Source organism: Leptodactylus fuscus, chromosome 4 (assembly GCF_031893055.1).
Source record: "Leptodactylus fuscus isolate aLepFus1 chromosome 4, aLepFus1.hap2, whole genome shotgun sequence".
In the NCBI taxonomy this organism is placed as follows: Eukaryota; Metazoa; Chordata; class Amphibia; order Anura; family Leptodactylidae; genus Leptodactylus; species Leptodactylus fuscus.
The window spans coordinates 159,780,967-159,802,332 of record NC_134268.1 but is presented as its reverse complement, the minus strand read 5'-3'; the positions used below and the strand labels follow the sequence as shown (position 1 = coordinate 159,802,332).

At 42.8% G+C, this 21,366-nt stretch overlaps 3 protein-coding genes across 5 annotated transcripts in view; 1 reads left to right on the top strand and 2 right to left on the bottom strand.

Annotated features, from left to right (window-relative positions):
- The window catches only part of LOC142200720 (intraflagellar transport protein 70A), a 37,624-nt gene extending 30,679 nt beyond the window's left edge, over positions 1-6,945 (bottom strand). For both annotated transcript variants that reach the window (XM_075271279.1, XM_075271281.1), the window contains exons 1-2: positions 6,812-6,945; positions 3,529-3,594 (exon numbers count right to left, since the gene is read on the bottom strand). In XM_075271279.1, the coding sequence (XP_075127380.1) occupies positions 3,529-3,594; positions 6,812-6,865 (120 nt within the window). In that variant the 5' untranslated portion in view covers positions 6,866-6,945. The remainder of the gene's footprint in view (positions 1-3,528; positions 3,595-6,811) is intronic.
- TMEM108 (transmembrane protein 108) overlaps positions 1-21,366 on the bottom strand; it is a 515,125-nt gene that overhangs the window by 268,031 nt on the left and 225,728 nt on the right. The gene's annotated exons all lie outside the window — the stretch shown is intronic.
- NPHP3 (nephrocystin 3) overlaps positions 7,064-21,366 on the top strand; it is a 37,939-nt gene continuing 23,636 nt past the window's right edge. For both annotated transcript variants that reach the window (XM_075271272.1, XM_075271273.1), the window contains exons 1-11: positions 7,064-7,124; positions 8,726-9,103; positions 11,648-11,773; positions 12,749-12,899; positions 16,570-16,722; positions 16,871-17,004; positions 17,085-17,245; positions 18,464-18,626; positions 18,800-18,874; positions 19,827-19,991; positions 21,043-21,146. In XM_075271272.1, coding sequence (XP_075127373.1) covers positions 8,780-9,103; positions 11,648-11,773; positions 12,749-12,899; positions 16,570-16,722; positions 16,871-17,004; positions 17,085-17,245; positions 18,464-18,626; positions 18,800-18,874; positions 19,827-19,991; positions 21,043-21,146 — 1,556 coding nt within the window. In that variant the 5' untranslated portion in view covers positions 7,064-7,124; positions 8,726-8,779. The remainder of the gene's footprint in view (positions 7,125-8,725; positions 9,104-11,647; positions 11,774-12,748; positions 12,900-16,569; positions 16,723-16,870; positions 17,005-17,084; positions 17,246-18,463; positions 18,627-18,799; positions 18,875-19,826; positions 19,992-21,042; positions 21,147-21,366) is intronic.

The window sequence follows — 21,366 nt, the reverse complement described above, 5'->3', positions numbered from 1 at the left end:
GTACACCTGTCCAACTGCTCGTTAACACTTAATTTCTAATCAGCCAATCACATGGCGGCAACTCGGTGCATTTAGGCATGTAGACATAGTCAAGACAATCTCCTGCAGTTCAAACCGAGCATCAGTATGGGGAAGAAAGGTGATTTGAGTGCCTTTGAACGTGGCATGGTTGTTGGTGCCAGAAGGGCTGGTCTGAGTATTTCAGAAACTGCTGATCTACTGGGATTTTCACGCACAACCATCTCTAGGGTTTACAGAGAATGGTCCGAAAAAGAAAAAACATCCAGTGAGCGGCAGTTCTGTGGGCGGAAATGCGTTGTTGATGCCAGAGGTCAGAGGAGAATGGCCAGACTGGTTCGAGCTGATAGAAAGGCAACAGTGACTCAAATAGCCACCCGTTACAACCAAGGTAGCCAGAAGAGCATCTCTGAACGCACAGTACGTCGAACTTTAAGGCAGATGGGCTACAGCAGCAGAAGACCACACCGGCTGCCACTCCTTTCAGCTAAAAACAGGAAACTGAGGCTACAATTTACACAAGCTCATCGAAATTGGACAATTGAAGATTGGAAAAACGTTGCCTGGTCTGGTGAGTCTCGATTTCTGCTGCGACATTCGGATGGTAGGGTCAGAATTTGGCGTCAACAACATGAAAGCATGGATCCATCCTGCCTTGTATCAACGGTTCAGGCTGGTGGTGGTGGTGTCATGGTGTGGGGAATATTTTCTTGGCACTCTTTGGGCCCCTTGGTACCAATTGAGCATCGTTGCAACGCCAAAGCCTACCTGAGTATTGTTGCTGACCATGTCCATCCCTTTATGACTACAATGTACCCAACATCTGATGGCTACTTTCAGCAGGAAAATGCACCATGTCATAAAGCTGGAATCATCTCAGACTAGTTTCTTGAACATGACAATGAGTTCACTGTACTCCAATGGCCTCCACAGTCACCAGATCTCAATCCAATAGAGCATCTTTGGGATGTGGTGGAACGGGAGATTCGCATCATGGATGTGCAGCCGACAAATCTGCGGCAACTGTGTGATGCCATCATGTCAATATGGACCAAAATCTCTGAGGAATGCTTCCAGCACCTTGTTGAATCTATGCCACGAAGAATTGAGGCAGTTCTGAAGGCAAAAGGGGGTCCAACCCGTTACTAGCATGGTGTACCTAATAAAGTGGCCGGTGAGTGTATATACTGCTGGAAAGCTGACAGTGCACTGAATTCAGCGCACTGTCGACTTTCCCGATCTGTGCCCGGTGTAAAGCGCTATCGGTCCCGGTACCATAGTGCTTTACAGTCAGAAGGGTGTTTCTGACACTTAGCCAGGGACGCCCTTCTGCCCAGCAGCGCCTATCGCGCTGTACTGTAGAGCGGGGAGGAACGCCCCCTCCCTCTGCTCACAGTGCTCGTCCATAGATGAGTATTATCAGGAGAGGGAGGGGGGAGTTCCTCCCTAGTCTTAGAGCACAGCGCGATAGGTGCTGCTGGGCAGAAGGGTGTCCCTGGCTAAGTGTCAGAAACGCCCTTCTGACTGTAAAGCCCTACGGTACCGGGACCGATAGCGCTTTACACCGGGCACAGATCGGGAAAGCCGACAGTGCACTGAATTCAGTGCACTGTCAGCTTTCCATCAGTATATAAAACTGCATGTGCCCGATCTGATGAAAGGTCCTCTTTAAGCAGGGATCACACTAGCGTCAGTGTCCGACAGCTAGTGTCCGATGCTAATGTATGTGCAAAATCTTGCGTGTCTAGCTGTGTCCGTTACATTTTGCATTATTTTAAATGGGACATCATGTGCGTTCTTTACTGTCCGTGTCTGTCCTTAAGTGTCCGTTTGCAAAGATGTCCGATTTTTCAAGCGGACAGCTAAATCCTACAAGATTGTGCGCGCACATTAGCATCGGACTCTAGCTGTCAGACACCGACGCTAGTGTGAATGCCCCCTTAGTCTGCTGTCCCTTTCCAAGCACTCTAATGTAAAAATAAAGCACAACATAAGCCGTCCTCCATCATATTTGTTTACTTTTGTAATAAAAGAAAAATTGCTAAATGTATAACTTTTTCTTCCATCAAAAAAAGTACCAAATATGAAAAAAGAAAGCTTCAGTCAGTTCTTTGACATTGAAGTCTGTTGCTCTCATCATATGACAGATGAGAACAATGGACATTAATAACGATAGTGTGAACTTACCCTTATAGATATGTCAAATTTATGACACCTTTTATAACATTTCACACAAATACAGACTAAGGCCAAACTGACTGTCTGCTCATGATACATCTACCCCATTGTCTACATGACAGAGGTCTCCTGTATACATGACATATCTTTCAGGATAGCATGAAATCTACAGTATAAATAGTATGATGATAGAAAAGATTATTTAGTACTAGCAATACCCGCGACTTCGTCTGCGGCCCCCTTCCCCCCTAGGCAAAATACCTGCAGTGCGGGCCAGCCCTGCGGCAGCCGCGTACCCGGTCCCCCCATTTTTACCCACGGGCGACCTGGAACCCGCTTCCCCCACAGCCTCGCACACCTCACTCGCCACCCTGACTTGCCTTGACCTCCTGAAAGAAGCCCCTGGCCTCCCAACCTCCCTTTCACCCAAATGGGACTCCGCAACCCCATGCCCCCCAACTGTGAGGCCAGCTTTCCACGCCAACCCCTCGCGAGCCTGGTCCCCACTTCCTCCCTCTCTGAGGCCGGCCTCCCCCCGTTCCACCCCCCCGGGACCCCTGGCCTCCTCCCCCCTGTCCTCCTCCACCGTCACCCCTGGCCTACCCCTCTTTCCCCCGTGACCTCGGCCCCCCCCACCCAGGCCCCCCTCCCCGCCCCGTTTCCCCCCCCCCCCCCCGTTTTCCCCCCTGGCAGCCGTGATCCCGGCCCCACCACGGCCTAGGGTCCTGGAGGGTATAGGGTGTGGAGACTGTGTAGGCTGACTCACCATGTACATCATGTACATGCTGGGGAGGCATGCATGCCGTGCCAAAGCACAGCAGCCGGCATGAGCTTGTCCCTCCACAGACGGCTGTTCGACAGGCTATAGAGTGTTCTCCGCGACACGGGTGGTAGTGTGACCGCGTACTACGTCGGCTTCGGGCCCCGTTCACCCAGCTGGCATAGCAGCGGCGGGCTGAAGCTGCGGGCAGCCGCAATGATGTTCGTCGCGCACTGGATGATTGGCCTCGCCCACTCTTCCCCGGCAACGTATGGGTACGCTGTGCTGTCCCCACGGCCCACCCACACACCGGCGTGCACCAATAGGAGGCCCGCCGGCTTGCTGTGCTGACGTCATATCAGGTCCTGCAGCGGAGCCAGACACAACTTTAGCCGGTCGCGAGTTTGGGGGACTGTGCAAGATGGCAAGTAGCCTATGTCTCCTTCCTGCACAATCTGTAGGCATTTGTGAAATTTCAGACCAATCCATTCAGCCGTTTGGCTGCGATTGAGGAACAAACATCCAAACTCAAAAACATGCAAATTTATAATATTAAGTAAGGATCACATTACCCGATATTGTTTCTGCAGTTCAATGCTGAGTATTTGCACAGCTTCGCCATATCGTCCCTCTTTTATCTGCAAAAGAAAAGATACAAATATTAATTGTCTATTGATAATCTATAACGGATGAGATAAACCCTGTGGACACATTTTATTTCCAAAGAGACAGGAATGTATTACATAAAGCTGTCCATATCTGACAGGTCACCTATATTACTGTAACTGAGGGCAAGTACCGTATATAGATTTCTGTGATTTGATTCAGTATTTTAACAAAGAATGACCACAATGCTCTTATTTCATATTTACTGACATCACCACTGTGGCTGTTCACAAGTCTTACTTATTAAATTCTGTTGCCACCAGTATACAATGTCTCAGCTACACCGAAAGAAACCAGTGGCCATAGGCCATAAGGAAACAAGAATTGGAGGCACTAGGCGAATGTTCCTCAAACATCGAGGCCGGCCCCACTGAATGAAGATAATAAGCAATAATCCCACAGGATAAAATCTCAGCAGATTTTTGTGTGAACCTTGCCTTAGGGCAGATATATTTAGGACATGCAGAGAAATAGTGGTTTTTATTGCTATTGCCACAAAAATGCAAAAATTACGCCACAAGTACCACGCCATTCCCTTTCTGACACACACTTATGGCAACACTTGGAAACACTTCTACTAATGGCCCTCTTCAGAAATCGTTTCCTCTTAACCTTAACATCATGTATGCCCATGTATTACTTACTAGTATTACTGCAACTTTCATTCTCCTGCTTGGCTATAAATACTCCTCAAGGATGTTAAGAGGAGTATTTTATCTGTTCTGGAAAAAGTGTTGTGCAACCTTGGGCTACAGGTATTATCTGTGATGTACGGTGGTATTTGGTTGGCCCTGGTGAGTGTATTATGATCACAGCACAGCGGCATTTGTTTGGCACTTCCCGGCAGCATTTGTTTGTTGGGTAGGTCTCAGCATCACAACAGATTTACTGGTGAGGCTCAGGTCAAAAAATTGTAAAGGTTTGAGAAGCTCTGACTAGACAACAGAGGTATAAAGACAGGCGTGTACATCTTTTCAATAAAGGGGTTATTCAGTTCGCTATAACTGAATGCCTATTCTTAAACTAAGTCATCAATAATAGATCTTTGGGGATCTGACTCTTGGCAATGCCAATCAGATGATTGCAGGGGGCATGACACTCTGGAAAATGGCTCACCCCTTTCATTGTATGCCAGGCTCTGCACTTTTACTTATGTCTGTCCCGGGAATTGAATCTCGGTCCAATTCAATTTAAAAAAGGGTTGTCTGTAACAAATACTCTTTTTTTTAATATAATAAGGGGACTGAATGGGATGTTAAAAAAATAAAAGAAGCATTACACACTGATCTACTACAGATGGACTGACACTTCAGTGTTTTATTTAGCAGTATTTTTCTTGTGTTAAGGGGAACCAGGAATGAGACCCTCAATGCGCGAGGGATCGGTGAGGTGCGTAATGCTACTTTTAGTAGCCTATTCTGCTCATTTTATAAAAAATTTGACCCTATCATACAACCCCTTTAATACCCCAGAGCTGTAGTAGGTCATAATACCAGACACTGCCATTACAAAAAGTATGGAGCTGTGACTGGTAAACAATGAGGAGGACACGGGGCCACACGGTGGCTCAGTGGTTAGCACTGCAGCCTTGCAGCACTGGAGTCCTGGTGTTCAAATCCCACCAAGGGCATAAAACCATCTGCAAGGAGTTTGTATGTTCTCCCCGTGTTTGCATGGATTTCCATCCCATATTCCAAAGACATACTGATAGGGAAAAATGTGCATTGTGAGCTCTATGTGGGGCTCACAATCTACATTTACAAAAAAAACAAAACAATGAGGAGGACACAGTGTTCACTGAGGCACTTGCAGCCCCTTCCAACAGCTAACTGGAGGGGTTGCCAAGAAAGAAACTTTGAAAAAGGTTGAAATCCTGGAATGCCGCATGGGAAACAGTCACTCCACCCCCTTGCAGATCCCCTGGAGCCCCACTGCCAAGAAAAGGATACACACCGCCGGACACATAGTTCACTCTGCGGATACTTCTTTATTGTACATGGCAAAGTACAAGGACAACTATCACAGAAGGGTAGAACAGTAACTTGGGCAGCTGTTGGGGGCAAAAACTATACTTACATTATTGCGGGTGAATGACAGCCTGCCACTGCCTGTCCCAGGCTCCCATTTACAAGGTGGCTCAGAAAATAAGCTGGTTCAAAGTACCACTGACGTACTAGCATTGGTGTCTCTTCCCTCGTTGCGAGTAGCTCATAGGGTTCTCCCACCTCACCTAATCTTGCAGACTACTGCAAGCTCCTCCAAGCAACTCTCTAACTCCTCCAAGCAAGTCTCTAACTCCTCCAAGCAACTCTCTAATACCTTCTGCAATACCCTCTACAGAGCGCAGAAGAAGCCTTAAATAGGAAGCTATTTTCCACCTTTGGTAGTTGGGGTAATGCGTGACGTCCATGGTAATAGTATAGGCAGTACCACGGGAGAGCAAGACACAACTTCTCCTGCAGTGCAACTCATGGGTGCAACTTTGTTCCACTTACAAGAAATCATTGTGAGATCCGGTTCTCTAAAGTACCAGAACACTGCCCACAAGATGACCTGCACCAACCTGAGCGTGTATAAAGTATATTATAATGTATCATACAACACATATCATATTTGTGACAAAATAGCTTGGTTAACTCTGTGTGTGCCGTACTCTAACAGGCGCCATTGGGACAGGAGTTTAACCCTTCCGTGTGCAACCAGTCCGACTGTTCAAGCTATGTGCGCCTCTCCACCTCACTTCAGTGCTAGTTATAAACTGCATAGCCACTACGGATTTTATTTTAAAAGCCAATGGTCTGTGGAAGAACAGAGACGCTATTAAGATCTATGGGTCTGTGAAATCACGGACAATGCGTGCGCCAATTGCCACAGACCATTCGGACAATTACAAGCTCTCTTAAAACTATTTGAATGGAAATTAAAAAAAATTATTTATTTTTAACTGAAGAGATGAAATAAAAAAAATTCCACGGATACAGACTGTGTGCCCAAGGGGTTAAATAACTGGCCCAATTCATTTATTATGGACTATGTGAAGACTCTGTGGCCAGTCTGCTCCCCTCCTATGGCTGTAGAAGAGAAGGACTGGGCCACCACATCCGCCCATGACTCTGGATGAGGAGGCCTCCTACCCCACTGTGCTATACCAGGCAGACGCCATTGTGATGCAGACAGGGAGGCTCTCACCAGTTTATAGATCGTTGCCGTGAACTCCCCATCCTTGATCTGCATGGCGGCCATTCCCGATGGAAGGTCAATGTACAGGGAATCCCGATCTTCTATCCCCGTACACGGTTACCAAGGCCGCTCAGACAGCTCCTTAGCAACCAACCGGAAGGCGGATCATCTAACCACGCCTCTTTAGTGAAAGTGACGCCGATTCGTAGCTTCTGCATTCCATTTTTTTTTCGAATGCGAAAAAACTTTATTGCTCGTGAGCAATGCCCCTTACCTGCCGTTACTGTTGATAGGAGTCAGTCTTTCCCGTGGCAACCAAACAGTAAGTTGTTGTAGCCTTTGTTTCAGTAGTGAGCCGCAGTGTGTAGTGGTTACAGGATCCCAGTATATGGCGGACAGGCGTGCATGTGTACAATGGGGTGTAGATTGTAGCTGCTCCCTCACTTCTACACAACTATTCACTTTTGTTATTGTGGCCATTTCTGACATCTTATTGTAATTCACATTATTTTCAGTAATTCACTTTCTTTATGAAATTTGTGCAACTTTACAAATACTTTGCTGGTTGTAGGACTCCCATTGAATGGCTTCTGCTCTGTTCATAGATGAGGCTGCTTTCACAATTCTGCTTGTCGCCATTGGAAACAGTCAGCAGGTTAGGTCTTGTCTGTTGTCAGTCATGTGATCTAACAACCTTTCTGTGGGACTTTAGGATACACCACAGTTTTTCCATCAAATGAAAGAGCATTTGCTAATCTTAGTGACACTAAGGCCCTGGCTACACTACAATTGTCTCTGTGACTTCCAGTAATGTAAATGAATCTCATTGTGATCCTGAGGGTGCTGCCATAGAATAACCAGGAGCACTGCTAGCCATTGTGGTTGAATTATCCTCAGGGTTGCTGTGTTACTCCATTCACACCAGGTAAAGAGTTGCAGGACAAGGTAGTTATGGCTAAAATCGACGTGTAGCTACAGGCTCGTTCACATCTGCGTTCATCTGTCCTTATTGCAGGTTTCCGTTTCCTGCATAAAACAGATGCAGGAGACGGAAGCCTGCAGGAGACTTTCTCACCCATTCATTTGAATGGGTGAGAAAGGTGTCCGGCCGTGAGCGGCAGTGAGCGTTTTGCGCTCTCCGCCGCGAAACCGGGTTTTATAATCCGGACACAGAGTCGGACATGCAGTATTCTGTGTCCGGATAAAAAAATCCGGTTTCGCGGCGGAGAGCCTAAAACGCTCACCGCCGCTCACGGCCGGACCCGGTCTATGGTTTCCGTCTTCTGCCATGCAGAAGACGGAAACCATAGTACGGAGACCCTGAACGCAGGTGTGAACCCAGCGTAAGGCAGACCTGGGCAAAGTCCGGCCCTCTGACTGATTCAGTCTGGCCCGCAGAGCTTTAACTAGGGAGGTGTGTCTAGTGTGTGTGTCTATATGTGTGTCTGTCTATATGTGTCTGTATGTGTGTCTGTCTATATGTGTGCCTGTCTATGTCTGTCTGTCTATATACTGTATATATGTGTGTGTGTCTCAGTAACCTAGGGGCAGAGATGGAAGGGGAATGTTATACTAGGGCAGAGATGGCAGATGGAGGGGGGGGGGGGGAAGAAATGGGGAAAATAAAGGGGGATATGAAACTGAGAAAAAATAAAACTGTCAAAGCCTCAGTTCTCTCTTGGCTACTAGGGGCATTAACCCAGTCTTTGACTACTGTTCCTATCATATACAGTAGACCATAGGGGTACTGGAGTAGTCTTAGTACTTTATTCATGTGAACATGGCTGTCTGTATGTGCTTACAGATCAAGGGCTGTTCTGGTGACTCCCTTTAAAGGGAATATCCACAGCAGATTTCACAATAAATGTATATTACTTTTTTATTTTTTTTACAGTTATGCCTATTATGTTTTCTTTTCTTTAGAATCCCCTGAGATGGTGAGTTAGCAGAAACACTCAGAGATCCAGGTATACCACAATGGGTACAGCGTCTTCCCTAGTGAGCCCTGGAGAAGTCATTGAAGATACATATGGTGGTGGAGGTGGGGAGGCTTGTGAAATTCCTGTAGAAGTAAAGCCTAAGGCGCGCCTTCTCCGCAGTTCCTTCAGACGTGGACCCAGGGTTATCGGAGCCAGTTTTAAGTCCACTGCATCAGTGGACCTGGAATACGCTGCTGAATATGAACGGCTTAAGAAGGAATATGAGATATTTCGGGTTAGCAAGAATAATGAGATTGCTTCCATGCAAAAGAAAGAGTTGAAACTGGATGAAGAGAATAAACGGCTAAGAGCAGAGTTACAGGTATGTAAAGCTTATATCCGTGACATGACTCTGGGATTTCCCATGCACTTTTACTGATATATGGCTACTTTGTGCAGTCTTAGCTGGTTTCATGTTAAGCCTGGAAATTTTGTATGGGCTAGAGAGAAACCTTAAACATTAGGCTATGTGCACATCACAGTTTGGGATTTGTGTCTTTCTGTTCCACGAAAGGGACAGAAAACGAGAAATCCTGACTGGGATGAATCTGTCATGTAATAAACATCAAACCAATTACAGTGGATCCCGTCATTGTCCACCATTTTGGCTGAAAAGGTTCTTTGTGCAGAATTATTTCTTTATATATTTTTTATGTAATCTAAGACAAAGGCTCCTAACAGAAATCTGATGCAGTTGTGAACATTGCCTTCTTTGGTGAGTTGCTTTTTTCTTTATAGAAAGCAGTTTTGTTTTTGTTTTCAGTATGGAATGTCAGAATATGTCCTATTGTTCAAAACATGAAATATTTGTTTTTGTGATTTTCCATGTTGCTCTATCTCTATCTATCTATCTCCTATCTCTATCTATCTATCTATCTATCTATCTATCTATCTATCTATCTATCTAATATCTATCTATATCTTGACACTTTTAAGCAGTTATCTTATTGTTATCACAGACAATACTGGATCCTACTATTTGCAATAGGTGATGGTCACAGTTTACCTCTTGACCCTCCATGCACAGATTACACAACTCTCTGATAGAAGTCAATGAGTCGTCTCAGACAATAGTTTCCTATGTTTATGTGGCCACTGTAAAGCAGACTAGTATTTTGGGTAAGATGGCTGCCCAATAATCCTGTACAATTAGGATATAAAAACAAATTACATTTGAAGATTAATACATAGATAATAGATTCTCTTAAGACTCTGTCAGGTTCCAAACTAATAATGTCATTTAGGGGCCTTTCAAATGAGTAGCACCATACATTTTTGACTACAAACATTTTATGTATAGCAAAACCTGCCTGCAAGTGCATCAGGGATGGATCTGATTTGCTAGATTTACAACGGGGCAATTGTGATGAAAATATCAATCATAGCTAAAGGGGAGGAGAATCGGGGCATTAGTGGACTTAAAACTGGCTCCGATAACTAACTAACTTTCTGCAGGTAAATCTGGGGAATGGGCCCTACCCCTATGATGTTGCAGGCAGATTTGCACATTCATAAAAAGATATTTTATTTTTGTGTTGATTCATCAGTTTGTGGTCACAGATATATTTCTGCTTCTATATGGCACACTTATTGGTTTGGAAAGTATTTTTGACTTTTTAATGAAAAAAAAACACTCTGACTTATGAACATTAATTTTGTGATAAACATCTTATAATATCGGCATGGTGACTTATAGTGATGGCATATTCAGAGGTTGTGCCATAGCTCGCTGGTCAGTGAAGGTCCAACTTGTGGGGTCCCTACTGATCTTGAGAATGTAGAGGACATAGAATAATTTTCCCAGTGCAGCAGTGCTTTAGGACTACCGGCTGTACAGGGAACTAGGGTGTCTGAAAAGGCAAAGGGATTCTAAGGGATATATATTCTAAGGGATACCAAGTGATACCACTTTAAAAAGTATCTTTCACCACCTCCACCAGTCAAAGTTCTTAGCATCTTTTAATAGACGCTGCTCCACTGATTCCAGCACAATTGGAATTTTTTCTCTAACTCCCACCATTCCTGTGCAACAAGTGCAGTTAGTTATGATGCCATGCTATTTAAGCTCTGTAATGTCAAAAGAGTACTGTCAGGCAGGGGGTGTGATTCAGAGCTCCAATCGGAGACGGTCAGTGTCAGAGCTCAGAATCACACCCCTTGCCTGTTCCTGTCTGACACTGCCTTCCTGACAGTACAGAGTCTAAATAACACATCAGGGACCACAAGTAACAGCATTCATTGCTACAGAAAAAATTCCAACTGTGTCAGAATAAGTGGAGCAGCAACTGTTAGCAGATGCCAAGAACTGGAGGTGGTGAAAGGTCCTCTTTAATATGTCTGCATAAATATTATTACTTAAAGATGACCTTTCACCACCTCCACCAACTCAACAGTGCAATTTTCAGTAGATTTCGTGCCATTGATTCTGATAAAGTTGGATTTTTTTTTTTCTATGGCCCCACCCTTTCTGATAGCTTCAGCACAGTTCCGCTGTCTGCAATCTGGGGAGTGGTCTCTGTCATTCTGCTCCAGCCCAGGGCTTCCCACCTGACAGCGGAGAGCATAATGAATATATTAACTAATGAAACTAACAGCAGTGATTGCTCAGAAACGGCGTGGACTACAGAAATTCTCGCTGCTTCAGAATTCTATTGAAGGATGCAAAGTGTTGGAGCTGCTAAATGTAGTAAAAGGTCCTATTTAAAACATAAATTAAATTGATGCTGCTGATATTTGGGTGTTAGTGGAATCAGTAAATATAGTTTTATTTTGTTGTGTACGTTTTCTGCACAGACTTGATCAGTGATGCTTTTTAATAGGAAAACTCTCAATACGTGCGACTAATTAAATGCACTTACTATGTCAGGCACTTCAGAAGACATACCAGAAGATATTAAGAGAGAAGGAAAGTGCAGTTGAAGCCAAATATCAGGCTATGGAGAGAGCTGCTACCTTTGAACATGACCGAGATAAGGTGAAAAGACAGTTTAAGGTGAGTAATAGTCTGCTGCAGAGGAAGTGCTTAGATGTATATGGCAACCATAACACAGTATAGGCATGTATTATTATTTATTTATTATTATTATTAATATACATGTATGACTTATAGTAGAATTAAAGATGTTTTCCAGGGAACCTGAGATGTAGGAAGTTCAGATCATGGTAAAATAATAAACATAGTTACTCACCTTCATTATTTTCTTTCCGCTGTGTGCCAGCCTGCTCTCTGTTCTCTGTGTACCACATCCATTACTGCTATCATTGACAGTCCCATAGAGACATAAGGATACTCTTCTCATATCCTGTAAATAGGTGATAAATAGAAAAGGGCGAACTTCTGAAGATTCATTTTGTTTCGAGTTCAGATGGTCAGACCCATACATTCACTTCAGAACAAATTTGTTCGGTTAAACCAGAATTGAAATTATTATATTTTGGGGGTCTCTTCATGTATCAGAATATAATCGGTAGAGGCCATTATGTCTGGTAGGGGAGGCATTTCCCCATACCAGTTCTACCAGATGTGGTGAGCACCACATCTAAATAAAAAACTATTCTTGAAGTGACCATTGTTCATAGCTCAAATCTTTCGAGTCTATTAGATTAGTAAATGGTTGTCTGGGGAGTGTAGAATCACTTACCTGTACCGGCAAACTCTTGATGATGGCCCTGGGGATTCTGGCCTTATCCTGACACCCAGGTCATGTGATTGTAGGCAGAGTTCCACCCCATCTCTCCTTCCCGATCTTATAGATACTTACCTGTGAGATCAGGGACTTTGAGAAAACCCTAATTAAGTATTGCCGTACAGAATTACTGTTAACAAAACAAGAAATCAAATATGAGTCTTATTTATCTAAAATGTAACAGATGATGGATTATGTACATTCATTGTATAGACGTTATATGTTATGAACAATTCTCATCATAAAAGTGGTAAAAAGCTGATTGTAATACGTCTTAACAGATCTTTAGAGAGACCAAAGAGAAAGAAATCCAAGACTTACTCAGAGCCAAAAGAGACCTTGAGGCCAAATTTCAAAGACTCCAAGCCCAGGGAATACAAGTGTTTGACCCTGGTGAATCTGATTCTGATGACAATGACACAGAAGTGACAGGTAATTACTCTTGTGGAGCTAAACTGAAGTTGTAGCATTCCCCTGTGTGTAGTAGTACAACATTAGCCACAGTAGATAACACACTGATGTACCGTGTGCAGATGTCACTGAGGACCTAGCAGTTATAATCTCTATTCCTATGTGTAACTGGCGACATAATGTTTACCTTCGGCTGGATTTAGATAGCTGTATACTGAGGACACTTGTTAGCACCAAGACCCTAAGGCTACATAGTGTCTTAGGCTGGAACTCATGTTGTGTGACTAAAGATTGCTGTGTCGCCCCGAGACTCCTTCATCAATGTAAGTGAATGGAGTTAAATTGCAACCTAGGGGAGGTTTTTTGTAAGTAGAATACTCTGTTGCAACATCCTCTAGATTATAGTTTGGTCCCATTCACTTAGATTAGTGAAAGAATAACAAAGTGATATGTCAATATTTGGTCACGTAATAGGATTTATGGTCAAAGATGTAGTATGGATGTAGCCTAATTGCAGCCATGTTACCTGAATCCTATTCAATATACCGTATTTTTCGGACTATAAGACGCAGTTTTTTTCCCCCAAATTTGGGAGGAAAATGAGGGTGCGTCTTATAGTCCAAATCTGGACGGAGAAGGAGCGGAATTGCAGCATCGCCCCACTACCTACCGACGCTGGTTTCCTGTAGTGGCAGGAGCTCGGTGATGCTGCAGACCCCAGCACCTGTGCCGGCAGCTAGAACCTTCTCCGTTCTGTAAATAATGTAAATTACCTCTGGGTCTGTAAATAATGGCGGCCACTCTGCTGCAGAGCGGTCGCCATAGCAACCAGGTCTCCGCTGTAAACTAGCCCCCCCAAAGTTTAAAAATAGCCCCCCATACCTTTAAAGTTGCAGGCTGGCTCCTGCACAGCGAGGTCGCATGAGCCAACCTGTTTCTATGACATCCGGGAGCCTACTGAAAGCTCCCAGGCCTATCTTAGCTAAATTACTATTGCGGTTGGTCTATGACCAGCTGCAATAGTAATATACAGAATCTCCCATAGACAGCAATTCACTTGAATTGCTAATGATGGGGGCTAATAAAATAGTTTAAAGGGAAAAAAAAAAAAAAGCTTTAAAAAAATATAATGAAAAGATAAAATAAATGTTCTAAATCCACTACTTTCCCTAGAATACATATAAAAGTGGAAAATTACTGTGAAACACATACACATTAGGAATCCCTGTCTTCGAAAATGCCCGGTCTACTAATATCAAAAGTGCCAAACCACCGGGCTTTTTTCACTGTTTTGCCTCTGATTTAAATAAAAGGTAATCTAAGGAATAGACATTTCCCAAAATGGTATAAGTAAAAAGTGCATCTGGCCCCACAAAAAAAATGCCTTACAGCTGTTGCAAAACTACAACTCCTATATATATTAAATATTGCACCATTTTGTGCTTCAAAATCTTTTTCCCCTATTTTCCTCCTCTAAAACCTAGGTGTGTCTTATAGTCCAAAAAATACGGTACATTCATGGCCATAAGTGTTGTCACTCCTGAAATTTTTCCAGAAAATGAAGTGTTTCTCCCAGAAAATTATTACAGTTACACGTTTTGTTTATTTTGTATTGGAACAACTACAAAAATAGAGGGAAACCCCCCCCCCCCATGATATAGTTTCACTCAAGACTCCAAAAATGGGCCGGCCAGAATTACAGGCACCCTCAACTTAGTATTTGCTTGCTCATCCTTTGGAAAAGTCAACTGAAATCAATGGCTTCCTATAACCATCAACAAGCTTCTTACACCACCCAACTGGAATTTTGGACCACTCTTCTTCTGCAAACTGCTCCAGGTGTTTCATATATGAAAGGTGCTCTCTGCCAACAGCAATATTAAGATCTCTCCACAGGTGTTCAAAGGGATTTAGATCCAGACTCATTGCTGGCCACTTCAGAACTCTCCAGCACTTTGTTTCCATCCATTTCTGGGTGCTTTTTGAAGTATGTTTGGGGTCATTGTCCTTTTGGAAGACCCATGTCCTAGGTCGCAAACCCAGCTTTATGACTCTGGGCCCTACATTGAGATCCTTAATCCTTTGGTAATCTTCAGATTTCATGATACCTTGCACACAGTCAAGGCACCCAGTGCCAGAGGCAGCAAAACAACCCCAAAACTTCTTTGAATCTCCACCTCCATTTGAATGATCTTTATTTTGTAGGCCTCATTCAGTTTTCAGTAAACAGTAGAGTAATGTGCTTTTCCAAAAAAGCTATTTTTTGATCTCATCTGTCCACAAAATCCAGAAGGATTTTGGCTCACATACATTTTGGCAAGCTTTTTATGTCTGTGTCAGCAGTGGGGTGGTACTGTCATAGTCTTTCATTTCATTCAAATGTCGAGAGATAGTTTGTGCTGACACTGACGTACCCTGAGCCTGCAGGACAGCTTGAGTTTTGTTGGAAGTTGATTGAGACTGTTTATCCACCATCCAGACTAAACTGCGTTGCAACCTTTTATCAATTTTTCTCTTCCATCCATGCCTAGGGAGATTAGCTACATTGCCATGGGTTGTAAACTTCTTGATTATTGTGCACACTGTGAACAAAGGAACATCAAGATCTCTGGATATGGACTTGAGATTTGTTGATATTCTTCCACAGTTTTGGTTCTCAAGTCCTCAGACAGTTCTCTTATCCTCCTTCTGTTCTCCATGCTTAGTGTAACTCACTCAAAGACTGAGTCAATCTCTCTTCCTTTATCTGGTTTCAGGTGTGATGCTTATATTTCCCACACCTGTTACTAGCCACAGATGAGTATGAACAAGTATCACATACTTGAAACAAAGTTATTTTGAAAATGGTGCAAGCAATTTTGTCTGGCCCATTTTTGGGTTTATGTGTGAAATTATGTCCAATTTGCCTGTTTTTTTCCCTCTATTTTTTTCTATTGTTCCAATAAAAAAAAAGGAAATAAAAATGTGTATGACCTGGTCCGCGTGGCGTCCGCACAGAACATGCGGACAGAAAAATACTTTCTAATCAACTTCCCTGTCCGCATGTCTCGTGCGGACTCCATGCGGAAAGCACACGGACCCCATTATAGTCTATGGGGTCCGTGTGCTTTCACTGCTCACCACTTGTCAATGTGTTCGGGGATCCCCATGCGGACTCCCTGAACGGATTACCAAACACAGATGTGAACCGGGCCTATAACAAAACATATGTAACTGCAATACATTTCTGGGAGAAATACTTAATTTTCTGGAAAAATTTTAGGGGTGCTAACACTTACAGCTATAACTGCAGGAGGTCTAGACATTGCAATCATAAAATGATCTCAGAAATGTGGCAGAAGTGGGTTGGGTCTGCATGCTGTGTAAAAATCTGCCACAAATTTGAAGCAAAATTCACAACAGATTTTGTCCCTCTGTTTTAAAAGGCAAGTGAAAATCTCCATTAGGAGTTGACATTGTAAATTTATGCACATAAATAACATTTTTTAAAGTTTTATCCTTTTTTTTTTTTTGCTACTATACCGTACACAAATCCACATGGAGAATGTGCCGCAGTCTTACAATAAAACTAACCTCTTACTTTTGGAAATTGTTGCTTGTCTGTACATTTCAGACATTCTGTGCTGTTTTACTTTTGTATATTATTTTTTTTTTGTGATACATTTGTAATGTGTGTCTATATTCTATAAAGTCCCTGGAACGCAGTGCGACTACTGGACCAGTGGGGTATTGGGCAGCGAGCCCTCTATGGGCAGTATGATGCAACTTCAGCAGTCATTCCGGGGCCCGGAGTTTGCTCACAGTTCTATAGATGTTGAGGGTCCATTTGCGAATGTTAACAGAGGTAAATGCTCTTCATTTATATTATGTACTTCATATTCTTAAAATATATTGCTGGTGGTAAACAGACAGTTACTTAATGCAGATGAGTGCTTGTGTTAGGCACATTAGATAGTAATGACTGATCTCCCTCATTTTACGGCATTTTCTAGATGACTGGGATGCGGCAGTGGCCAGCTTGCTACAAGTCACACCGCTCTTCTCTCAGGCTTTGTGGAGCAATACCGTGCGGTGTTACCTAATAAACACTAAGGATACTCAGGCTGAAGTGGATGTTTTTCTGAGGGTAAGAACATTTCCAAAAGCAGATTAGAAGTGATTAGAAATGTCTTATTGATCCATAAACTGTTGTTTATGGTCTCGTAGGAATACTCACCAAAGCTTCAGAGGATGTGTGAAACCTTGGGCTACTTTTTTCAAGTGGTGCATTTTCCTGGGGAATGTGAAAGCTACTATGCTGCTGTACGGAAGTGGGAAATAGAAAAAAGTTCCCTGGTGATATTATTTATGTCCTCCTTCTTCAATAGGTAAGACTTTATGTCAGAGAATGGTAATGCTCTGGACCTAATGTCTCTGTCCTTGGTTAGTTACATTATCTGATCTGTGTATGACCCACAGTGTTATCTGTACACATAAATGTGTATTAAACTCACTTGTAACAGTACACAGTAAGAGTATGTTCACATGGAGCCAGTGTAGAAAACGCTTCAAATCATATCAGGCTTAATCTTACTGTATTTAGTAGCAAATACAGCTTTGAAACCGCGGTTAGCGGCCACAATATGATTGACCCCACTGAATAGGTCTAATCATTGTCAAAAGTTGTAACATCCTGCACTACTTGTTCCTGCCTTTTTGACAGAATCTGCTATGAAGGGCCCTGACAACGCCTCTGACACAGATGTGAATTTAGCCTATATACCTGTGATGGCGAACCTCTTAGGGACCGAGTGCCAAATCTGCAACCCAAAACCCACTTAATTATCACAAAGTGCCAACATGGAAATTTAATCTTAATACTGTGCAGATCCACAATTGCGGACACTTACGGACCCACAAAATACGGCCGTGTGAATGGGGCTTTACAAGCTTTCAATTATACAAACGACTTTGTTATGCATTTGGTATATTTATGAACAATTAATGTTCACTATTTACATCATACATATCTGTTTTATAGGACCGGGCAAAGTTATTATGACCTGTAATAATATCACATCTGCTATAAAACAGTTACTGTGTGATATAAATAGTAAAGGGTCCACACTTAATCCAATCTGCTACACAGTGGCCCCCACACAGAGCAATCTGCTACACAGTGGCCCCCACACAGAGCAATCTGCTACACAGTGGCCCACACATAGTATAATCTGTTACACAGTGACCCCCACACAGTCCAATCTGCTACACAGTGGCCCCCACACAGAGCAATCTGCTACACAGTGGCCCACACATAGTATAATCTGTTACACAGTGACCCCCACACAGTCCAATCTGCTACACAGTGGCCCCCACATAGTATAATTTGTTACACAGTGACCCCCACACAGTCCAATCTGCTACACAGTGGCCCCCACATAGTATAATCTGTTACACAGTGGCCCCCACACAGTATAATCTGTTCCACAGATGGGTGCCCACAGACAGGGCTCTAAGTGCCACTTCTGGCACCCATGCCATACGTTCGCCATCATGGCTATATACTCTGTTTAGACTCATTTTTTTAAATGAATATTTGTTTCTAGCTTACAATGCAGTTCTGTCTGGGAAGACTGTAAGGAAGCATTCCTAAAAAACACTGAGGCCAAGCCGAGGATTGTTTATCACAAGATAGATGATGGTGCAAGAAGCTCTGACTGCATCCAGCAGCTTGTGGAAGAAGACCCTAATAAAGCAAATAAAACTAAGGTAGGAGTAAATATGCCAATATGTGTGTTATGTATTTTAATGGATATGTGAAAGTTGGTGGACTTTATATTGCCATCAATATTCTCATACAAATCTGGTTAAGCTATACTAAAATAATGTTCCATTTCATTCTACCGCCATCTTTTAACATGAAGGCATTCTGTATCTTTCAGGTTATTGAACACAATGGAGAGGCGGAAGAAGGAGCTTATACAACCTACTGTCATGTTGAGCAAATCATAAAACAGGTATGTGTTCGTGTATATACTTATACAGGATAGGTCATCGCTATCTGATCTGTGGGAGTCTGACACTTGGACCCCATGCAGATCAGTTGTTTTAGCAGTCTCCAGGTGCCAGAAGCTGCAATAATGGATGGGAACGTGTGCAGTCTGCTCCCATAGGTTATCAGGAAGAAAAATGCATTAGGGGACTGAAATCTTTAATAAGATTCTATCCATAGTGATTGACATACTGCAGCCATGTAAGCCAGTAACTGCTGTGTGATGTTACACCCTTATAGCTGAAATATCATTGTGGTCTGCAGTAACTGGACAACACAGTCATGAAAAGATGAAGGGAACAGGTCAGATGATTTTCCCTCCATAAAATGGCCACCACATATGCAGGATTAAGTAATTCCCTTTCCATAAGTACCATCTGTAATCTTCCTTTTGCAATAAGGTCAAGTTCTAAAAGTTTGAAAGCATAAATAGTCATATACAAATTATCCTAAGGCCTGGTTCACATCTGCGTTCGGCATTCCATTCGGGAAGTCCGCATGGGGACCCCCCAATCGGAATACCGAACGCATTGACAAGCGGTGAGCAATGAAAGCACATGAACCCCATAGTTCATGAAGTACTTCTCCCTCCGCATGACTCGTGCGGACATTGCGTGGAAAACACATGGACCTCATTATAGTCTATGGGGTCCGTGTACTTTCAAAAGCTTACTGCTTGTCAATGCGTTCGGTATTCCGTTCGGGGGGTCTCGAGGGAACTGTGAGGGAGATGTGCATCATGACTAGGAGGAAACAGTGTGACTAGGCTGCAGCAGCTCTTCAACCACTATGACCATCTGGGTTAATGTGCATGCTTACAAATTATTGGATGTTACTATGTGCAGTCTCTTGCTGATTTTATTATGTTCTTGGTTTTTTAAAGACTAATGTCTGAGCATATATTTTTTACTTTGCAGGACTTATTGGGTGCTGAGTTCTCTGACCCTGATGCCAAAGATGATCCTACAGTTCAAGATGATGATGACTTTGGGGATGTTTTATGGGATGTTCATGACGAGCAAGAGCAAATGGAGGCCTTTCAGCATGCATCTCAGTCTACGTGTGAGCTGGGGTTTGACAAAGTAAGTACAAATGATAGAAAAGGTTTGGAGGTCTTTAAAATACTAGAGGTTTACAAGTAACCTATTATAATATTCCCAGTTTATCATTAGCATAGTTCATCTTTGCACCAGAGGATTTTCATGTCCCAACCAGGGATATAGGGCTGTAAACCAATACTTTTCTAAGGCTCTATATCCCCATACACGTGCCTGTATTATAGGGGGCTGCAAATCCAGGGACAAAACTCAGGACAGGTCCTTTTTGTGGCCAAGGCTCACTGCTGGTTATTAATAGGTCTGTGAAGGGTACGGTCAACACAGGGATATCACCCACGTGTCATCCATGCAGTATTCCCCTGGAACCTACAATGTTATCATTGGTGTGCATGTGACCTAAGGATGTGTTTAGTTCCTATAAACTTGATCTTCTGCACACCTAAGGCTGTATGATGGCCTAGAAGTTCTCAAGGGTTGTCCAGTTTGAGACAAATATAATTGTTTGAATATTGATAATTGTGCGGTCTCCAGGCAGATGTCTGTTTGCGGTGCTGTGACTATAAGAAGTAGTGCACCTGTAAGTCCATCACGTGGCCATAGACTGATTTGTATCCACTAGAATTAAGCAGAATAAACATTGCAACAGATATCTAGAAAAACATGAGGAATTGATACAGAAAGAATATTGGAAAATTGTATCATTTTTCATTATACACACATTTCTCTCGCAATATTTGCCCAAAACTGGACTACTCCTTTAATAAGTGTCTAAAATTTGACCAAGACAGATGGGAACAATATTTTCCCATGCCTTTACGACCTTCTTTCCTTAATAGATTTTCAGACTAGATTATACAATGCTATGTTATATCTTTGTAATAATTCTTTTTTGGATGTAACTTCAATAACGATTGTCTTTTTGGAAAACTTTATACTGGACCACTATTTAAAAAAAAAAAAAAAAAAAAAAAAAAATCAGATGCAAATACTCCGAAAGCTTTTCATTTCAAACCTTTTAAGTCAATGCTCTTACAAATATTTATCTCGATATATTCTGTCTATTCTGTTTTGTTAGTACTATGACCGCTTGAATGATTTGGTAGCTGCCCCTGCGCCCATACCACCACTGCTTATATCAGGAGGGCCTGGCTCTGGAAAGTCTCTTCTCCTTTCAAAATGGTATGTTAATTTTCAGGCCTTTCTAACTCCTTAAACTAAAATGTAAAAATTAATTTTGATTCAGTTTTACATCTTCTATTTTTATTTGTTATTTTAAGCAAAAAGTCAGAAATGTTATTTTGAGTGACATGCATCAAGAAATCCGATGTTTCATCATATGTGCATATCCTTAGCTATGCTTGTTTATGGAAGAAGTTGACATACGGTTATGCAGGTCTGA